This window comes from Lissotriton helveticus, chromosome 12 (genome assembly GCF_964261635.1).
Source record: "Lissotriton helveticus chromosome 12, aLisHel1.1, whole genome shotgun sequence".
Classification (NCBI taxonomy): Eukaryota; Metazoa; Chordata; class Amphibia; order Caudata; family Salamandridae; genus Lissotriton; species Lissotriton helveticus.
Window position 1 is genome coordinate 705116 of NC_136073.1, and position 20551 is coordinate 725666.

Here is a 20551-nt window from a genome sequence, read left to right on the forward strand (position 1 = left end):
TGGACTCACGGGTACTCGATCCATGAGGAGCACTCCTTACGTATGTATAGAATACACTGGACTCACGGGTACTCGATCTATGAGGAGCAATGCTTACGTATACATGGAATATACTGGACTCACAGTCACTCGATCTATGAGGAGCACTCCTTACGTATACATGGAACATACTGGACTCACAGGCACTCGATCCATGAGGAGCACTCCTTACGTATACATGGAACATACTGGACTCCCGAGCACTCGATCCATGAGGAGCACTCCTTACGTATACTTGGAACATACTGGACTCAAGGGCACTTGATCCATGAGGAGCACCGCTTACGTATACATGGAACATACTGAACTCACGGCAACTCTATCTATGAGGAGCACCACTTACGTATTGAATATGCTACTTACCAGTATGCATCTGTTCTTGGCATGTAGGGCTGCTGACATTCATATCTATGATTCAGAAAAGGGGGTGGTGATGAACAGTCGGCTTGCTTATATATATATATATCTATACTCACGGATGCCCGAAACGCGTCAGATTTGGTAACTCAACTTAAATTTCTGCTATCGTGTCGACGGTGTGGTGGGAGACTGCAGCTGGTGTGAGTGTGTGTGTGTATATTATATATATATATATATATATATATATATATATATATATATATATATATATATTCGAGGCATGTGGGCTGCTGAATTCATATCTATAGCATAGATCGCCGCCTAGTGTTGGGTCCGGATGATTGCACATTGTTGTCCTGGAAGAGTCTTCGAAGTATCACGAGGTAGGTGGCTCCTCCCCAGGACTACAGTGCGCATGGGCATCGACTCCATCCCCAGATTGTTTTTAGCCATTGTGGCGAAGATGGAGTGTAACAGTGTGAGCGATGACCATGCTAAGAATAAGTGTAAATTCGGCAGCCGCTACAGGCGCCGGGGAGGAGGGCGGGCAATATGAATGTCAGCAGCCCTACATGCCAAGAACAGATGCATACTGGTAAGTAGCATATTCAGTTCGAGGCATGTGGGCTGCTGAATTCATATCTATAGCAGAGAATAAATAGCAGTCCCTCCATTAACGGCGGCCGCCTGTGCCAGCTGCAGATGTCTGAAAAAATGTCTTTAGAACAGCCTGCCCTACAGCTGCTTGGAGTGCACATCTACACAGTAGTGTTTAGTAAATGTGTGTGGGGTAGACCATGTGGCTGCTCTACAAATGTCTTCCAAAGGGATATTACCAAGGAAAGCCATGAAGGCCCCCAACTTGCAGGTGGAGTGGGCTCTAGGGGGGACCGTTAAAGTGCGCTTAGCCTTGTGATAGCAAATCTGAATACACTTAACGATCCACCTGGCTATACCTGCTTTGGAAATGGGGTTGCCTTTGTGCTGGGCTGAAAAGGCAACAAAGAGTTGTTGTGTCTTCCTAAAATCATTTGTCCTATCGATGTAGTACATCAAAGCTCGTTTGACATCAAGAGTGTGGAGCATTCTTTCTGCCACTGTCTCTGGGTTTTGAAAGAACGCGTCAGCTCAATGGTCTGATTGACATGGAACTGCGAAACCACTTTAGGAAGAAATCTAGGGTTAGTGCGCAGCACCACCCTGTTGGAGTGAATTTGTATGAATGGCTCTTGTACAGTGAGCGCCTGTAGCTCACTAACACGTCACAGAGACGTAATGGCAATGAGAAACGCCACTTTCCATGTTAAGAACTGAATCTCACAGGAATGTAGAGGCTCAAAAGGTGGGCCCATCAACCTGGTGAGGACCACATTGAGGTTCCATACAGGAGCTGAAGGAGTTGTGGGAGGGATGACCCGTTTAAGTCCTTCCAGGAAGGCTTTAATGGCAGGCACTCTGAAAACGGAGAGATGCTGCCTGTTTTGGAGATAAGCCGCTATGGCGGATAAGTGTATCCTGATGGAAGCGTACGCTAGATTGCATTTGTAAAGATGTAACAAATAGCAGATGATGTTGGGAGTGGATGCATCTAGCGGGTTGATGTTGTGTTCAGTACAGTAAATGACAAACCGCTTCCATTTCGCTGCATAGCAGGCCCTGGTGGTGGGCTTTCTAGCCTCCCGTATGATATCCATGCATTCAGGAGGCAAGTCAAGGTAGCCAAACTCTAAGACTTCAGGAGCCAGATCGCCAGGTTGAGCTGTTGCGGGTCTGGATGCTGAATATCGCCACGGCTCTGCGTCAAAAGCCTGGGTGTGAGGTGCAGCCTTTGATGCGGTACCACGGAGAGTTCTAGAAACGTGGTGTACCATGGTTGGGATGCCCACGTTGGAGCAACCAGGATGAGTGGCATCGAGTGTTGCTTTAGCTTTCGTGCCACCAGCGGTATGAGAGGTGCTGGGGGAAAAGCGTACGCAAATCTGCCTGACCAGTTCATCCATATCGCATTGCCCTGCGACTGTGGGTGAGGGAACCTGGCGGCAAAGCTTTGGCATTTTGCGTTTTCCCTTGTGGCAAACAGGTCTATCTCTGGAGGACCCCACTGCTGGAAGTACGGGTGGAGTACTGATGGATGTATCTCCCACTCGTGCATCTGGTGGCTGTACCTGCTGAGCAGATCCGCCATCTGATTGTCCTTGCCCGGGAGGTGTTCCGCCATGAGGAAGACGTTCCTCTGAATGGCCCACTTCCACATGCTCTGAGCCAGATGAGACAACTGCGGAGAGTGTGTACCTCCCTGCTTTTGAATGTAGTACATGGCCGTCATGTTGTCCGTCCGGATGAACACGACTTTGTTGCACAGATGTACTTTGAATGCCTTCAATGCCATGAAGATTGCCATCAGTTCTAGGTAGTTGATGTGCATCTTCTTCTGCTGCGTTTGGTCCCTGCACCGTGTAGTGGAGTACATGAGCTCCCCATCCCTGGAGAGATGCGTCTGTCGTCAGGATAATCTGTGGCACAGGCTCCTGGAAGGGTCGGCCCTTGCAAAGGTTGTGTGGATTCCACCAATGCAGAGAGCTGTATGCCCGACCGGTCACCAACACTAGGTCGTTACACTGTCCCTGAGCCTGAGTCCACTGATGAGCCAAGCATTCTTGGAGCGGACGCATATGTAGCCTAGCGTGTGGGATTATGAAGATGAAGGAGGCCATCATGCCTATCAACTGCATGAACACTCTTGCAGGAAGCGAGTGTTGCGGTCTGAACTTTTGGATCAGTGACTGAATGCTGTCGATCCTCACAGAATTCGGCTGAGCTGTGGCTGCCAGAGTATCGATCGTCGCACCCAGATATTGCCGCACATGGGCCGGCTGACTTGGGATAATTCAGTGAGAATCCCAGATCGTGAAGGAGGTGAATTGTGTGGGACATGTTGGCGGCGCACTGCTGGGACGACTTTGCCTGGACAAGCCAGTCATCCAGATAAGGGTAAACATGAACGTTCTGCCTCCTGAGGTGCGCAGCTACTGTCGCCAGACATTTTGTGAACACCCTGGGCGCTGTGGTCACCCCGAAAGGCAGGACCTTGAACTGATAATGCCGACCCTGAATAGTGAACCTGAGGTATTTCCTGTGTGATGGATGCAGTGGAATGTGGAAATAGGCATCCTTGAGATCCAAGGTTGCGAGGAAGTCTCCCTGATTGAGCAACGGGAGAACCTGCTGCAGTGTGAGCATATGAAAGTGTTCTGATAGAATGTACTGATTTAGGGGTCTGAGGTCCAGTATGGGTCTGAGGGATCCGTCCTTTTTTGGGATTAAGAAGTACAGGGAGTACACCCCCGTGCCTTCTTCCTCCACCGGCACGAGCTCGATTGCCCCTTTTTGCAGCATGACTAGTACCTCCTGCTGCAATAAGTGCAAATGCTCTGTGGACATAGGACGGTGTTTTGGTGGCATGTTGGGTGGAGTGGATGTTAACTCCAGACAATAACCGAACTGGATACGTTTCCTGACCCACCTGTCCGTGGTGATGGATTTCCAGACGGGCAGGAACTGCTGGAGTCTCCCCCCGACAGGTGTAGTATGGTCGGGGGACAGTGGCAGGGCGTCACTGTTTACTGGTGGCGGAGGAGCGGGAGTTGTTGTTTCCACGACCTCTGCCCTTGGTGCTGTTGCCCCGATAGCCGCCTCTACTTTGCTTGGTGTAAGAGGACTGCGCCCCACCTTTATTGTATTGCGTTTGCTGGGACATCTGGCCTCTGGAAACACCTCTATTGCTTGAGCGACGAAAAAAACTTCCCCGAAACTGCTGGGACTGGAGAGCCTCCATGGTTTTTGCAGTTTCTGTATCCTTTTTTATCTTTTCCAAGGTGGTATCCACCTCAGGACCAAATAACCTGTCTGGGTTTACTGGCTGATTGAGGATGGTAGTTTGTATCTCCGGCTTGAAACCGGAGATTCTGAGCCAGGCCTGACGTCTCAACATGACACTGGTGTTAATGGCTCTGGCTGCGGTGTCCGCCACGTCCAGTGCACACTTAATTGAAGCGTTGGAGATAAGCTTCCCTTCCTGAATAAGCATCTCAGCTGCCTCTTTATACTGATCTGGTAGATGTTGTAACAGGGTCTCTAGTGTGTCATAGTGCGCCCTGTGATATCTGGCCAGGAGCGCCTGAGTGTTAGAGATGCGCCAGATATTGGCCGCTTGAGCCGCCACCCTCTTCTCGATGCCTCCAGCACTTTAGATTCCTTGTCTGGGGGAGGAGCATCACCAGTGGTTTGCGAGTTCGCCCTCTTCCTGCATTAGAAACAACCAGAGAGTCCAATGGCAACTGGCCTCTGATGTAGGTGGGGTCGCCAGGCGCCGGCCTATATTTTTTCTCAATCCTAGGGTTGACCACCCTGGCCGTGTGGGTTCCTTAAAATTGTCTGCAGCATGTTTGAGAACCCCTTTCAGCATGGGGAAAGTCTTGACAGTCTTTTCTGCAGTGGAAAAGGTATCAAAAAGGAAGTCCACTTCGATAGGGTCAGTGTGGAGGTCCACGTCGTGGTTTTTAGCCGCCCTCTCAATTAGAGCATTAAATGCAGCGAATCCCCAGTAGGAGAGGTCTTGACAGCGTAAACCGGAGGGTCCTGGGCAGTTTGCTGATCCCCTGGGTCACCTGCATCTGCCCATGAGTCGTGGCGATCCTCAGGATCAGTGTTGGCAGGAAAGCCATACTCCTCGTAATCACCATCTCCACCCTCCACATCCGAATAAGTGGGTGAGGGTGTAGCCACTCGTGGAGTCCGTGGAGCAAGAGGCTCCACCAGAACTGGGGATTCCGCAGCAGGCTTCTTGCGCTTCAAAGGAATCGTGTAGGACTCCAAAGGCTGGGTTGCCGTGATCTTCCTCTTGTAGAGAGTGAGTTTCCCCGGGGTCGGCGTCGATATAGTGTTCCGACTGCTCCTCCACCGAGGGTTGTCGAGGTTTCAAGCTCCCAAGCGGCTGAGAAGGCTTCGGCGCCGTAGACACAGGTACGGGCGCTTCGGTGACCGACCGTGGTGCGAAGGCCTTTGGTGCTACCTTCGGCGGCAACGTAAACAGGAGTGGCGTCGAAGACTTTGGCGTTGTGGCAGCTGGCTTCGCGGTGGAAGCACCCTTCGGTGCGGACGCGGAAGCCTTGTTCTTGATGCGTTGAAGAGAATCCGACACCTGCTTCGTAAAGGAAGCGGACGGTTTTGCCGATCCGACAGACGTCTTCGGTCCACCAGCGAGTGAAGACTCGAGCGTCAATGCCTTAGTTTTATCCGGTACAGGATCAGCTTTTTTCGGCGCGCTGTGTCCTCCTTCCGTGCCGACGGCCTTCTGCGTCGACGGTTTCGTGCCGGTGGCCTTGACTACGGGGTGCGGGGCCCCAGTCTTCGGTTCGACGCCCTTTGCCGATTTTGGGTCGACGGCCTTGACCGACATTGACTCGGCGCCCTTGACCGACTTTGGATCGGCGCCCTTTATCGACTTCCCCGGGTCGACAGCCTTCTTCGGCTGCCCCGACGTGTCCGAAGACGAGGAGGCGGCCGGAGGGACAGACGTCTTCTGTTTCGACGGCGTCTCAATTACTTTCACTTTCGTCGACACCGAAGGTTTTGGTTTCGTTTTGACTAACGTCGGCTCCGCAGAAGTGTCTGTAGCCGGGCCCGTAGGCGAGGCCATGGATCTGGGTGGAAGGTCTTGGGTAAGGCCGCGTGGCGATCCCTCGACATGAGCCGTAGTAATTGTTCGTTCGGGGCTTAGCTCTTCACACGAGCTATCTTCCGTGGCCCCGTAGGCCTCATTGTCGTCTCCTACCTCGTCGACGACTTCTCCTGCCTCGACCACCTCGACGTCCGCGTCGTATCCGTAGTCGATCTCCTCCGCCGGAGGGGAAACTTGCAGATGAACTTCTTGCTCGCCTGCTTCTTCTCTGTCGAAGATGTCCACCGGTGCCGAGGCCGACTGCCGGGCCTCCTGGCGCGCCACGCGCCGAAGTCGAATCGTCTTCTTCGATCAAAACCTGGAACAAGCCATACAGTTGGCTTCATCGTGGTCCGGCGGCAGGCACTTGTTGCACACAGGGTGGACGTCGATGTGTGGGTACTTAGATCCGCACACGGGACATTTCTTGAACGGACTCCATTCCATGATGTCGTCGAATGTTTTGCTGCGTCGACTGGGCCCCGAGTACCGAAGAGCCACACGACTCCTCTGGACGTCAGACTCGGGAACTGAGCTGGGACCGAACGCAAACAATACCGACGGTATAGGATAAGGCCTTCGGGCCTCAAGAAAAGTCTATATTGATTCCGAACTGGAGATGTTGAATATACATCCGAACCCAATGGCGGAAAAAAACAATCTGGGGATGGAGTCGATGCCCATGCGCACTGTAGTCCAGGGGAGGAGCCACCTATCTCGTGATACTTCGAAGACTCTTCCAGGACAACAATGTGCAATCATCCGGACCCAACACTAGGCGGCGATCTATGCTATAGATATGAATTCAGCAGCCCACATGCCTCGAACACATGGAATATACTGGACTCACGGGCACTCCATCTAGGAGGAGCACCGCTTACGTATACATGGAATATACTGGACTCACAGGCACTCCATCTAGGAGGAGCACTACTTACGTATACATGGAATATACTGGACTCACAGACACTCCATCTTTGAGGAGCACTGCTTATGTATACATGGAATATACTGGACTCACGGGCTCTCAATCTATGAGGAGCACTGCTAACGTATACATGGAATATACTGGACTCACGGGCACTCTGAGGAGCACTGCTTACGTTTACATGGAATATACTGGACTCACGGGCACTTGATCTATGAGGAGCACTCCTTACGCATACATGGAATATTCTGGACTCACTGGCACTCGATCAATGTTATGTTATGTTAAAATCATTTATATAGCGCACTTACACCAAGTAGTTTCATGGAAGTGTGCACGGGGTGCAGCAGTGGAATAGTGACAAAAGCTTACTCATATGCCTGGGAGAACAGATGGGTTTTTAGAAGAGTTCTGAACTGGGTGTAGGAAGTTGCTGATCTGAATTCCATAGGGAGGGATGCCAAAATTGAGGAGCCAGAAAAGAGAATCTCAGACTGCCACGCTTCTTTCTTTTGACAAAGGGGATGATAGGCAAGTTCAAATGAGTGTATCAAGGAAGAAATAAATGCCAGTCCATGGCCGGCCAGGGCTTTGACGATGGTACATACCAATTTGAATACACAACGTTTAGCCACCGGGAGCCAGTGAAGGCTCTTCATCAAAGGGCGAACATGTTGACGTCTGGGTTGATGGAGAATGAGCCTGGCTGCTTGGTTTTGAACCACTTGTAAGCGGTGGAGCCGATAGGCAGGAATGCCAACATAAAGTGAGTTGGCATAATCAATGTGGGAGATGACCAGAGCAAGAAGGACCAGAGTTAAAGCTTCAGTGGTTAAAAATCTACAGATTTTCCGCACTCGCCGTAGATAAAAAAAGCAGGATGATACTACTGCGCCAATCTGGGATTTCATAGAGAGATATTTGCTTATTATAACCCCGAGACTTTTTACAGATTCAGTTGGGCGAGGGAGGTTACCTAAACGAGGAGGCCAAAAGTTTGAGTTCCAAGGATTGGAAGTTGTAGGAGAGTAGGGTCTGCAATCCTATGATCACCCAGATTTTTGCTTTTTGCTGCACTGGTTTACGACTTTCCCTGGCTGTGGGCCTGCTAATCAGACCCACAGCCTAGCTGTTCTCTCTATCCAAATTGTACTCAGGTACTGAATTGGCACTGGGCCCTCTCCAAGTCCCTGTACCCAGGGCTGAGGTGTACCCAGAAGTCTCCCAGGGGCTGAAGCATGTATTATGCCACCCCTGGGCTGGCTAACTAAACTGACACAACTGGCTGCACGACAGCTGGGGCAAGGTGGTGTACTCACCCTTTGCTTTAGATATAGTATACCTATATCTAACCCTAAAATGGACACACAGATCTCCTATCAGTCACTCCTATGGCAGGCCTTAACAATCCTGAAGGCAGAGTGCTTGGAATCGTGTGAGATGGTGCTCTGGCATGAGCTGAGCCTGTCTGCGGCTTTCGGGATCCATCCCTTAGCCGTTTCCATGATATCGCATACCATATACTCTTAAGTGCATTATAATCCTCGCGGTTATATGCCAACTCTGGTATCGCTTTATCAAAACATGTCGAGTAAGGTGTCATACGAATTGGAATACTAACCCCTCGCCAATTCTGGCGACGGGGTTAGCATTCCACCCTTCTAGAGGGACACGACATGTATGTAACCCCTAACCCCGGTTAAAGTCAAACAGAGCCTCAGCTCCACAAAATGGATGCTGCCACCGAGACACAAGTCTGCCCTCCTGCTGCTGGGAGTCCTCCCAGAGCAGGAGATAAGGACAAAGGGTTTCCTGCCAGGGGCGGTGCCAGCACCGTCCCAGACAGGGTTTTGTGTATTGTAGGTAGGCAGGGCTTTAGAGGAAGGTGACTGCACGTGGCACCCCGGTGCTCACTGTGCATAGGCTGGCTGGAACCAGTTCCAGGGTCACTCCAGACCCTGTGCTGGGGAAAAGCCCGCCAAGGAAGTGGGTGTAACCACCCCCCTCCTAGTCCCACCCCTAGGGCAGGACTTAGTCGCGTGCCAGCCCCTTTTTACAGGATAAAGGTAGGAACTGGCCCCCTTCCAAAACAGATCATCTTTGAATCCTGAAACTACTTTCCACGAAAGGAACTCAAGACTTCTTCCTAAGATTTCTCCCTTGTGACTAAGGAGTAGTCACCCTGCATCCGCAGGCACCATCTTAAGAACACTGCGGTCTGCTGCAAGTCTCTCCTCCGGATCAAGACTGCCCAGCTCGACGAGAACCGGCTTCCCTGGCACCTCTGACCTCTACCTGCATCATCAGTCACGCTGAGATTCGTGGGTGTGACGAGACCTCGAGGGACCGGCCATCTTCAAGACTGCACGACTTCTTTCCAGCAAGCCCGCCGAGTAATTTCCTGGTGAGTGCTTTGGGGTCCGAGAAGCCCCGACCCTGAGCAGCTCCAGCACCGAAGTGCAGCCTCCCAGCATCTCCACGATCTGCGTGGGGCCCTTCTGCTTTTTGCTGCTCACCGCGTTGTTTGGCTACTAGCCCGCTGGCTTGTGGCCTTCTGAACGACGCCCGACGACATTTCTGCTGCTGGTCTGGTTGCTCCAGGCTGGCCCTTGCTCCCTTCCAAAAGAGGAGCACCCCGGACCCTCCTGGTCCACTCAAGACGCCATTTTGAGTCCACCGCGTGGGCTTGAATTAGCCAAGGCTTGTTGCCCAATCCTGGGTAACTTCGACGCCGACAGCGTCATCCATCGTGGGACAGCTCGCCTCTCCATCCTGGTCGCCGACAACGCCTCCTGGTCCGTGAGATCTGCAGAGCCAGCGTCGCCCACTCACCTAGTCGAGGTGACTTCGCCCGGTGCCATCCTGGTGCCCACTTAATCACTGGCTAGTGATTCAAGAACTTGGTCCCCTCTGCTTTCAGGTTTCTTCTTCCTCGATCCAGGCTTGGATCCAACGAACTTTCCTTCACTGGTCGCCTGCCAGCAACTTCCTTCTTCCAGGCTCCTGGTCCGGCAACGAGATCCCTGACGTCTTTTCAGACCTATGCAGCTGCAGCCCCTGGGCTAGGTAACTTCGGCACTTCGGTGTCCCAGCATAGCCTCACTATCCTAGGGTCAGGATCCACTGTCGTTTTCTTCCTACCAGGTCGGGTTCGCCCGTGAACACTAACTTTGCCTTTACTAGCTTCCATAGACTTTGTCCCGCATCCCGCGTGAGAGTGCACACTCTGCACCCGAGTCCCCTAGGCCTCCTAGAAGTAATCTAACGATTCTATAGTCAAGTCCTAGCGAGTCCAAAGCCTATTAGTACTGTACTTACCTGCTAGTAATTTCGCATTCCACTTTTAAAGTATATGGTTTTTCGTGCCCCTCGGGCATTTGTGTATAACGTGCTAACTTAAGTATTTTCGTAAGAGTTTTGTTGTGTGCCTAGCACCCTGTCCTCATAAAGAGTACAGGGTTGTTGTGATTCTAATAAATACACTGTTTATTTTCATAACACTTGTGTGGTGTCCTTTCACTGGGTGTTCAAGGGGTAATGTGATGGTGAAACAGCTGGCTTAACACGCCCTCTAGAGTCTTAGCCTTAGACTGCTCGTATCCATGCTACTAGGATAGCTGGTCTATAAGGTTGACTTACAACCAATCATCAATAAGGGTTGTTTGGACTGATATATAGTGATCACTAGAATAGTGAACACTGCACATCAGGCCAACTTCTCACAGAAGTGCTTCCGGTCAGAATCAGCTCAGTCTTATCAGAGTTGAGCTTAAGTTGGCAGGCATACATCCAGTCACTAATGAGGTTCATGGTGGATTGAAAGTTAGGCACTGAAGTGGTTGAAGAATCAATATCAAACACCAACTGAAGATCATCAGCATAGTTGAAGGTGGCAACTTTACTGATGCGAAGAGACCGGTTCAGAGGTGGCATATACAAATTAAAAAGGAGGGGTGAAAGAGAAGACCCCTGGGGAACTCCGCATGTCAACCTAACCTTCTCAGCCGAAAAATTGCCAAGACGAACTGCCTGAAAACAATTGTCCAAGAAGGAGAACCACCTCAGGGCCAGTCCCTGGATGCCAGCATTATTGACTCGGTCGATCAGGAGATCACGATCGACCGTGTCAAAGGCGGCAGACAAATCCAGGAGTACCAGTGCCTGGGTGGTGTTTTGATCAGCCCACTTCCCAAGTTCATCCATGACTGCTAGGATGACCAGTTCCTTAGAATATGCTGGTCTAAATCCTGCTTGCTGAGATTCAAGGAATTGTGAATGTTCAATAAAAGAGCTGAGGCAGTTGGCTACATGGGCTTCTAAGATCTTACTGAGGTAGGGAAGTAACGAAATGGGGCGAAAGTTGCTCAATATCAGAGGATCGGCGTTAGGTTTCTTCAAGATGGGAACGATTTCAGCGAGTTTGAAGATATCAGAGACAATGCTTTGTCTAAGAGAATTATTGAGAAGTGCAAGAGGGGGGTCTGGGCAAGTGGAGAAAACTTCTCGTAAAATATGGACTAGGAACTCCTCTCTGGAGATCAAAGGTATTTGATCCAGCATCTGAGAATTTTTAAACAAAGAGGGAGAGGTTGTTGGCAAGACCGGGGAAGAGCTCTCATTACGTATACATGGAATATACTGGACTCGCGGGCACTCGTTCTATGAGGAACTCTCATTACGTATACATGGAATATACTGGACACGAGGGCACTCGATCTATGAGGAGCACTGCTTACGTATACATGGAATTATACTGGACTCGTGGGCACTCGATCTATGAGGAGCACTGCTTATGTATCCATGGAATATACTGGACTCATGGGCTCTTGATCTATGAGGAGCACTGCTTATGTATCCATGGAATACACTGGACTCACGGGTACTCGATCTAAAAGGAGCACTGCTTACGTACACATGGGATATACTGGACTCATGGGCTCTCGATCTAAAAGGAGCACTGCTTACGTACACATGGAATATACTGGACTCATGGGCTTTCAATCTATGAGGAGCACTGCTTACGTATACATGGAATATACTGCACTCACGGGCTTTCAATCTATGAGGAGCACTGCTTACGTATACATGGAATATACTGGACTCACGGGCACTCGATCTAAAAGTAACAAGCATTTGCAATGCAATAGGTCTCGCATTAGGAAAGTTTGAGCTATTGGTATTGTAAATGGCAAAGTTTTTATTTATGTTTTTTTTTAAATAGCTAACTTAATAGGTATGTCATTTACAATGCTAATAGTTATAACTTTCGCAAATGTGATACCTATATCATTTGTAATGCAATATGTTTTGCATTTAAATGACTTAGATGTATTGATATTACAAATAATGGGAGCAGATTTGTCCCCGGGATTGGAATTTGTAACCTGAAATTCCAGGGACAAAAACTCATAGTTGCACAGGGCAGAGGCGTAAGTAGCAACTGCATTAGTGACCGCAGACGCTGTAAATTTGGTACCTCTGCACCAAGCAATTCGCAATCGGGGCCAAAGCGCATATCAGCATTGTGAAACCTCAGCGAGCATGTGCTACATTAACAATTCCTTATTTGGGTTTTGAGAAATGGGGCCATTGGTCTGTGCAGAGGGGTTGCTCCCATGCTGGACGAATGCCAATAGAATTTTTCTGCAGCATTCAAGGTCAGCACAACCCAATAAGGTCCCAGGAACAGCTTCCATAGCAAGGAAACATCATTATGCCAAAAAAGTACTCTTGTGAACATAACAATTCGAATGAAAGTAGATTACCTCATTGAAAATTGGTCAGTATTTTACAGTTAAATGAAGATTGAAAATGAAATGGAAGATGCAAGTACTACATCTACCATTATGCAATAAGGACTTCTTGAATGCAAAAACCTGGAAAAAGTAAAGGCAAATATAGCATGCAGCACCACCACGAGACTGGTGAGTTCATAAATTGATCACCAAGTAATAATATATCAACATAACATGTATTTGTGAAGCGCATGTTCACCCCCAAAGGTACTTATTTTGTCGACCTCAGAAAGGATGAGAGGCTGAGTGGACATGCCGGGATTTGAACCTGTGACCACAGTTCTTAGCCTTCACCTCACAGTTGCTTGCTGCAGGAAGTTGTAGCAGGTTGTTGCTCAATGAGATATGGGCAATAGCTTTGTGAATTCAGTGAATTTCAGAAATCATGAAGAACGAAGCGTACTGCATTTGCCTCGAGTGGAGTAGTTAATATTCACCCATTTCTCCTCATCAGATGTCCCTTGTAACATAGACGGGACATCCAGCAGCAGGATTTTGATGTAGTTCCGATAGATATCTTCTCTGTTTCAAGATCCTGAAGTGCCAGTACAGGGCACTTGGAATGCAGCCGTGGTTAACTGTAACAGTTTTTGTATCACAAAATATCACCATCGGCTGCAGGACGAGACAAGGATGCCCACTGTCAACACAACTCTTTATATTGGCCCTGGAACCACTCGAGATTGCAATACGCTGCTCAGACAAAATACAAGGCATTGACATTCCAGCCCGCAACCTCAAGATAATACTTTATTCAAATGACATACTTCTTACAATAGTCTCATCATGGAGCTCCATGCATCCGCCTTCTCTGGGGCTTCTGGTTACAAAATTAACGCGAGAGCTGCAGTCCGTCGAAAGCTCGCGCCGCCGGCCTGCGACCAGGAAGTCAGGCAGGCCGGCCGGGACAACCGGAAACAGGAAGTAGGAGGGCGGGAGCCTACCCCGCCTCCCACGGAAGAGCCGCGATTGTTTGGAGCATCGGAGCAGGCAGGAGCCTACCCTGCGCCCCGGTGCCGAAGAAGGGAGGAAGAGTCCTGCTGCTGGTGAGAGCCGCTGCACCAAGGAAGCCGGTGAGTGGGGCTTCGCCTTGTTAGGTTGGGCTGCGAGGGCGGGGGGCATGTGTGTGTGTGCGTGCGCGAGGCGGCGGGCTGTGTATGTGTGTGAGCGTGCGTGTGTGTATGTGTCTTGGAGTCTCTGTGTATGCGTGTGTGTGTGTGACTGTGGGGGGTTGCCTGTCTGGGTGCCTGCGTGTCTGTGTAAGTGTAAGTGCGTGTGCGCGCGTGTGTGTGTCTGTGTGCAGCTGACTTGCTGGGAGTATGGGAGGGAAGTGCACGGCGCGGCGCAGGACGGAACGTGCGCGTTTGCGCACACAAATCCAGGGAAAAAGCTCGTAACACCCTCTTGTCCTCCTTTCCTCGTGACAGGCAACATTAGGTCTCCAGCTGGACACCTGCATCCTTCGGATGCAGTTTACCAGCTCGACCTAAAAACTAAAGAAGTACTGCACTGGTCCAAAGAGAAGTGCAGCAAGATGTTTTGCCGGTAAAACCTGAAAAGGCAGGGAGGTAATAATGCCAGCATTCCAATAAAGGTCCATCTCCTTATGAAAGCGACCAGGTGGCTGAAAGGTCCCCCTGGAAGCCTGCACACAAAAGAAACTTTACATGTCGTCCTTTTTAAGAAGGGGTCACAGAGCATCAGAGGGCTTTGAGAACGGTAGAAGATGCTAGGGCTGGTAACTTGTTCTTAGGGTTCTGAGAACAATCCTGAGCAGCAAGCTAAGGAGACTGCACACGGGTATGCCTCGTCCAGTGCCCCACTGTACTGGTCTCTTCGGCATATGCACAACACTGCTGGTTTAATCATGAATCCCATTTATATGGCGCTAGCTTGTGAGAAACGACAACCTTTTTCATGTCGCAGCTGGAGTGCATGTATAAAGTATATAAAAAGCTTATTTTCCTTCTGTCACACAGCCTTTATGTACGAAATTTAAAACTACAATTATAACATAAAACATACGAACGAATATGAACACTGTTCAATTACTGCCACACACAAAGTGTGAGAGAACTGCAACTAATGCGCTTTCTGTTGGGTGAGGGGTGGCAAATGGAATCACAGCATGGCGGTGAGGACATTTTAGGTAGAGGTGCTTTGGGTAAGGGATGAAACATCGGGTGGTGACGGCAACCAACACGTCTCATTTTCCTCCCCTTCCTTTTCCAATATTCATGGCCCGCGTTTTTACTGTTGCCTGTGTGTCGCTGCTCTTTCACTGGCAGATGCGCCTGTTTTCTTGTTTCACCATATTCTTTAGATAGACTCTGATCGCTTTCATAAGAGGTGTTCTCTTCACTACACCAATAGTACGACAAGGACTCTGGCAGGGGAGTTTGTGGCTCGCTCTGTAAGAGTTTAGTTCAAATAGTCTTCTACTAACGAACATAAATACATTCAACAATAAACATAAAGACAAAAGACATGTGTATAGGCCAAAGCTTGAAATTTATCAACATTTTTTTTCCCTAAGGGTTATAAAATACAAATATATATATATAAACAGGTATACAGGAAAAATATAATAAATTAGAATTGATTCCTCTGTGAAACCTGTAGACACCTATCCAAAGAATCAATATTATAAATTATTGTTGGATAAGGATAACTGTCGACGTTTCAGTTTCTTATGGGTGACTCCTTGAGACCATCATCAGGACTGGTCAATGGATATTTGCAATACCCTATTGTAAAATGAAATAAAAATATTTACTATGCAATTGAGACTAAATCATTAGTAGTTTCTTGGAACATTATACACAAAAGAATTTTCAATAAGCCTAACTAGACTTATTTACACAAGACATAAGAAAAATATTGACGATAAAGAAAACAATACGAAACAGTTGTATCTTGAAAATAGACATCGCATGTACTAGTAAAGTAGGCCATACGTAGAAATCTAATGCAATAGTTGCTTTTAAACTAACCGGAAGTACACAGTTGTATTCATGTCCTCAAATCGATGTTTTTAGTAACAGAAGTTGAATTATTATTTATAGATATCACCATTTATCAAAAGGACAAAGCGTATTATCTGTAACAACAAGGTCTGTATGTCTGTTTATTTTGACAATTCAAATAAAGAATTTTAGGATCTACAATCATTCGAGGAGGCAATGGTGATTGCTACTGAACGGGTTTTAGAACATTTAAAAAAAATAATAAAATAATAATAGTTGAGACTGTCCTGTGACGGCCCTATATACTAGTGTATCTTTAGATACATTACTACCTTATTGTGTTGGTCCGCCAAAAGATGAGCAAATTGTCGAGTGGTAGATGACTCGATTGAAACGAAACAGTCTGTAAAGATAGAATAGTAGCTAAGTCTCTAACATAAGAGTCAGATTGAAACTAATTATTGAAAAATATAAAAGGTAAAATACCTATATATAAATTTGAATCTCGCAGAGGATGAGGTAGATTGTACAGTTTGCTCCACAACTCTAACTGTTAAGAACTGTGACGTTAACGGCATAACATTTACTGCAAAAAGCTTTTCCAACTGTAACACCACGAACGTTATATATTGCATTGAATGTCCTTGCTTATTACACTATATTGGCAAAACAATTCAACCTGTCAAAAAAAGAATCTTACAGCACCAATCATGAATTAGGTGTAAAAAAGAGAATGCTCCATTAGTAGAACATTATCTACACATGGGACATAAAGAAACAGAAATGACATGGTGGGTTTTAGAAGTTGTCAAACCGAGTAAAAGACAGAACAATCTGGATAAAATTCTGTCCCTCAGGGAAGAGAAACTTATCTGCCTAACAGATACAGTCAACCGAGGATTAAATTCCTCTACTGAATGGCATGCGTTGGCCTGCCTGACATAAAATCCTGATGATGTTACTCCATTGCTGTTCCTTATCTATTTAGATATACATTATCAATAAACATTAAGTTTGGAAGTTCTGCATAAATTAGAGATCTTTATGTTACCACTGTAAGATATTTCTTAAAGCTGTTGATCATAATGTTTATGTTAAAAGACAATCTACCTGACTAAAATGTTAATGTATATTTTGATGTCTGAATTATTTGGTACTGATGTTGTGTACAATTGGAAATAGTTTTGTATATAGGCAGGATTCAAAGTGTCTTTTTGTTTTTTGTTTTCTGATTTGTGATGACACTGGCTAATAACATTTCATAATTCTTTATGTACAATTCGATTTGTAGTAATTAGAGATTACCAGTTACCCCTAACTTAAATGCATTAAAATATGAGTAAATAAAATCTTTGGATTAATTAACTTCTGTTTAACTCATAACGCTAAATTTCTCAATAGAATTTGGCCTTTGACATTTTGTCCTAATGCATCGTTAATGATTTAGAAACTCATACATTTTCAAAACGTGTGCACTTTAGGCAGTATACATCCGGGCTTCTAAGATTTCTACTTGCATTCTAATGCATATCGGTAACCGTTCCAATATGGCGCCCATTCACTTGTAAACTCAGTCCTCTTTTGATATCCAAACAACCCCCATTTAGACACTCGCGATTGCTCGGCACTTCCTCTCCCCGCTTTGCAGTGGTGTGTGGTTTCTGAATCGAGCAAGTCCTTTCAGCAGGTAAGAAACCCGTCGCCTACTAGTAGTCTGATACAGAGCGTTTACTTAATTTAACTGGCTCTGCATTGACTCTCTGATGCCTACTCCCCAGATCGATCTACAGACGATCCTGACAGCCAAAGATTACGTATATTGCCGCGTGCCCTTATCTCTGATTATACTTGTATAGCGAGTTTTCCATATATCGTCAGTGCTTTGGATCTAATCAAGGTAACTTTTACCACAAGCTCCCTTATTTGTATTAAAATTTGCCGTCTATATTTGGAAAATATACTAATAAAATAATTGATAACCTATGTTTACAGATTCCTGTTTAAACTCTCGAGAGAAGTTTTAATCTACCTCATCCTCTGCGATATTCAAATTTATATATAGGTATTTTACCTTTTATATTTTTCAATAATTTGTTTCAATCTGACTCTTATGTTAGAGACTTAGCTACTATTCTATCTTTACAGACTGTTTCGTTTCAATCGAGTCATCTACCACTCAACAATTTGCTCATCTTTTGGCGGACCAACACAATAAGGTAGTAATGTATCTAAAGATACACTAGTATATAGGGCCGTCACAGGACAGTCTCAACTATTATTATTATTTTTTTTTTTTTAAATGTTCTAAAACCCGTTCAGTAGCAATCACCATTGCCTCCTCGAATGATTGTAGATCCTAAAATTCTTTATTTGAATTGTCAAAATAAACAGACATACAGACCTTGTTGTTACAGATAATACGCTTTGTCCTTTTGATAAATGGTGATATCTATAAATAATAATTCAACTTCTGTTACTAAAAACATCGATTTGAGGACATGAATACAACTGTGTACTTCCGGTTAGTTTAAAAGCAACTATTGCATTAGATTTCTACGTATGGCCTACTTTACTAGTACATGCGATGTCTATTTTCAAGATACAACTGTTTCGTATTGTTTTCTTTATCGTCAATATGTTTCTTATGTCTTGTGTAAATAAGTCTAGTTAGGCTTATTGAAAATTATTTTGTGTATAATGTTCCAAGAAACTACTAATGATTTAGTCTCAATTGTATAGTAAATATTTTTATTTCATTTTACAATAGGGTATTGCAAATATCCATTGACCAGTCCTGATGATGGTCTCAAGGAGTCACCCATAAGAGACCGAAACGTCAACAGTTATCCTTATCCAACAATAATTTATAATATTGATTCTTTGGATAGGTGTCTACAGGTTTCACAGAGGAATCAATTCAAATTTATTATATTTTCCTGTATACCTGTTTATATATATATTTGTATTTTATAACCCTTTGGAAAAAATTTGTTTGATAAAATTCAAGCTTTGGCCTATACACGTCTTTTGTCTTTATGTTTATTGTTGAATGTATTTATGTTCGTTAGTAGAAGACTATTTGAACTAAACTCAATTTAGGATTATTAAGTACCCTACCAAATTAACATTCCAATAACCAAACACTTTTGTTTAAAAAACTCCCTTGGAGGCATTTTCTACCCATTTTTTTACGTTACACCCAAGCCCCCAAGGGTATATTGGGTTGCTCACTGTTTTGAATATATCGCTCTGTAAGAGCCATCACTTTTCCTTATCCTTTTCAGAGAGGACTGGTCCATGCCCTGCACCCCAAGCTCGCACTCGGAGTGTTATGCTGTAGAGTTACAAGGATACTGTTCTGCTACTTGTTGGTCACAGAGTGTATCTTAACTTTACATTACTCCAGAGTGAGTTGGCTCGGAGGTAACATGGGTCATTGTGCCTTTACATTACTGCTGAGAGAGGTCTCGAGTTTCAGCAGAATGCTTACTAGAGCATGAGTGGTCTCTTGGTTCAAGAGCCCTTCCCACCTCAACAATAATGTATACTGGAAGTCCTCAGGGGTCACAGGACTATCACACATCTACATCAGTGCCATCAAAGTGCTCAGACGTCATCAAACCCTTTTATTCCTGCAGATTGAGGGGGCTCAGGAGTTACATTGGGGCGTCACACCTTTACAATGCTATGGAGTGGGAGGTCACTGGGTTCAGTACCATGTCCACTATAGATAGAGTGGTCTCCGGAGTCTAAGAGCCATCATTCTTTCTCATCACTGCGGCGAGTTAATACTGAGAGCATCATACCTTTATATTACGGTAGACCGAGTGGTCTCAGAGCTCAGATGGCACCTCATCTTAATACTGCTGCAGACTGAAAGCTCACATGGGCCACCATACCTTAATATTACAGCAGCCCATGCAGTCTCAGGGGTCACATAGAGACTTCACATCATTCTATCACTGCAGCAGTCTCGGGAATCGCATAAACTTTTTACATAAGCGCTGAGCACAGACTCCTCGTACCGTCAATGTCGCTGCAGCAAATATCTCTGGCAGTGTCTGTGCGACCGCTAGTTCTTTTTCCTCCATGGAGACGCCAAAAGCCGTTTCTAAACACTGGATCGCAACTGTGGAAAGAGAGAAAGTGTGTGGTGAATAAAGTATTTTATAAATAGGTGACAGTTCTTCCAATAACATAAAAAAGACTTTCAGCTAAAGTCCCTGCATGCTTCTCTTTTATAAATCCCATCAATGCAAATAACCAGGAGGGCTTGTCCACATTATGCAGTTGCTGGTCAGGAACACAGGGCCATGTCTGGTACTGTGAATCCCTGCTGCTACCTCCGTGACTGCAGGAACGCCCAGGACATGTGCAATAACAGAGTACTGTCTGCTAAGGCTAAACGGTTGCTGCTAGATTTGAGATATGTATACAACAAACGTCACAGCAGTCTCTGGGCTCACAGTACCGAGCAGTGCATTTCTACATCTATTGTTAAGTCCAACTGGAGGCCATGATCATGTGAGGCATTACGAGGCAACCCTCCCCAGAGACTGTGAACTCTACCTGTGAGGGGGAAGAAGATTACAATGAATCAAGTGTAATTTTCAACAAGGATGCCCAAATTGGCACACAGCAGTTTGCATACGGGAAATGCTACAGTTCTACATATCCACAACCACTACGGCAAAATCATGATCTGTCTTTAGAACTCCATTTGACCTCCCCATTGAATGTTTTA

General features: G+C 46.4%; 1 protein-coding gene across 1 annotated transcript in view; it reads right to left on the reverse strand.

The window, feature by feature from the left end:
- The window catches only part of SGTA (small glutamine rich tetratricopeptide repeat co-chaperone alpha), a 119749-nt gene that overhangs the window by 41621 nt on the left and 57577 nt on the right, over nt 1-20551 (reverse strand). The window contains exon 3 of the mRNA XM_078670724.1: nt 19833-19936. Coding sequence (XP_078526850.1) covers nt 19833-19936 — 104 coding nt within the window. The remainder of the gene's footprint in view (nt 1-19832; nt 19937-20551) is intronic.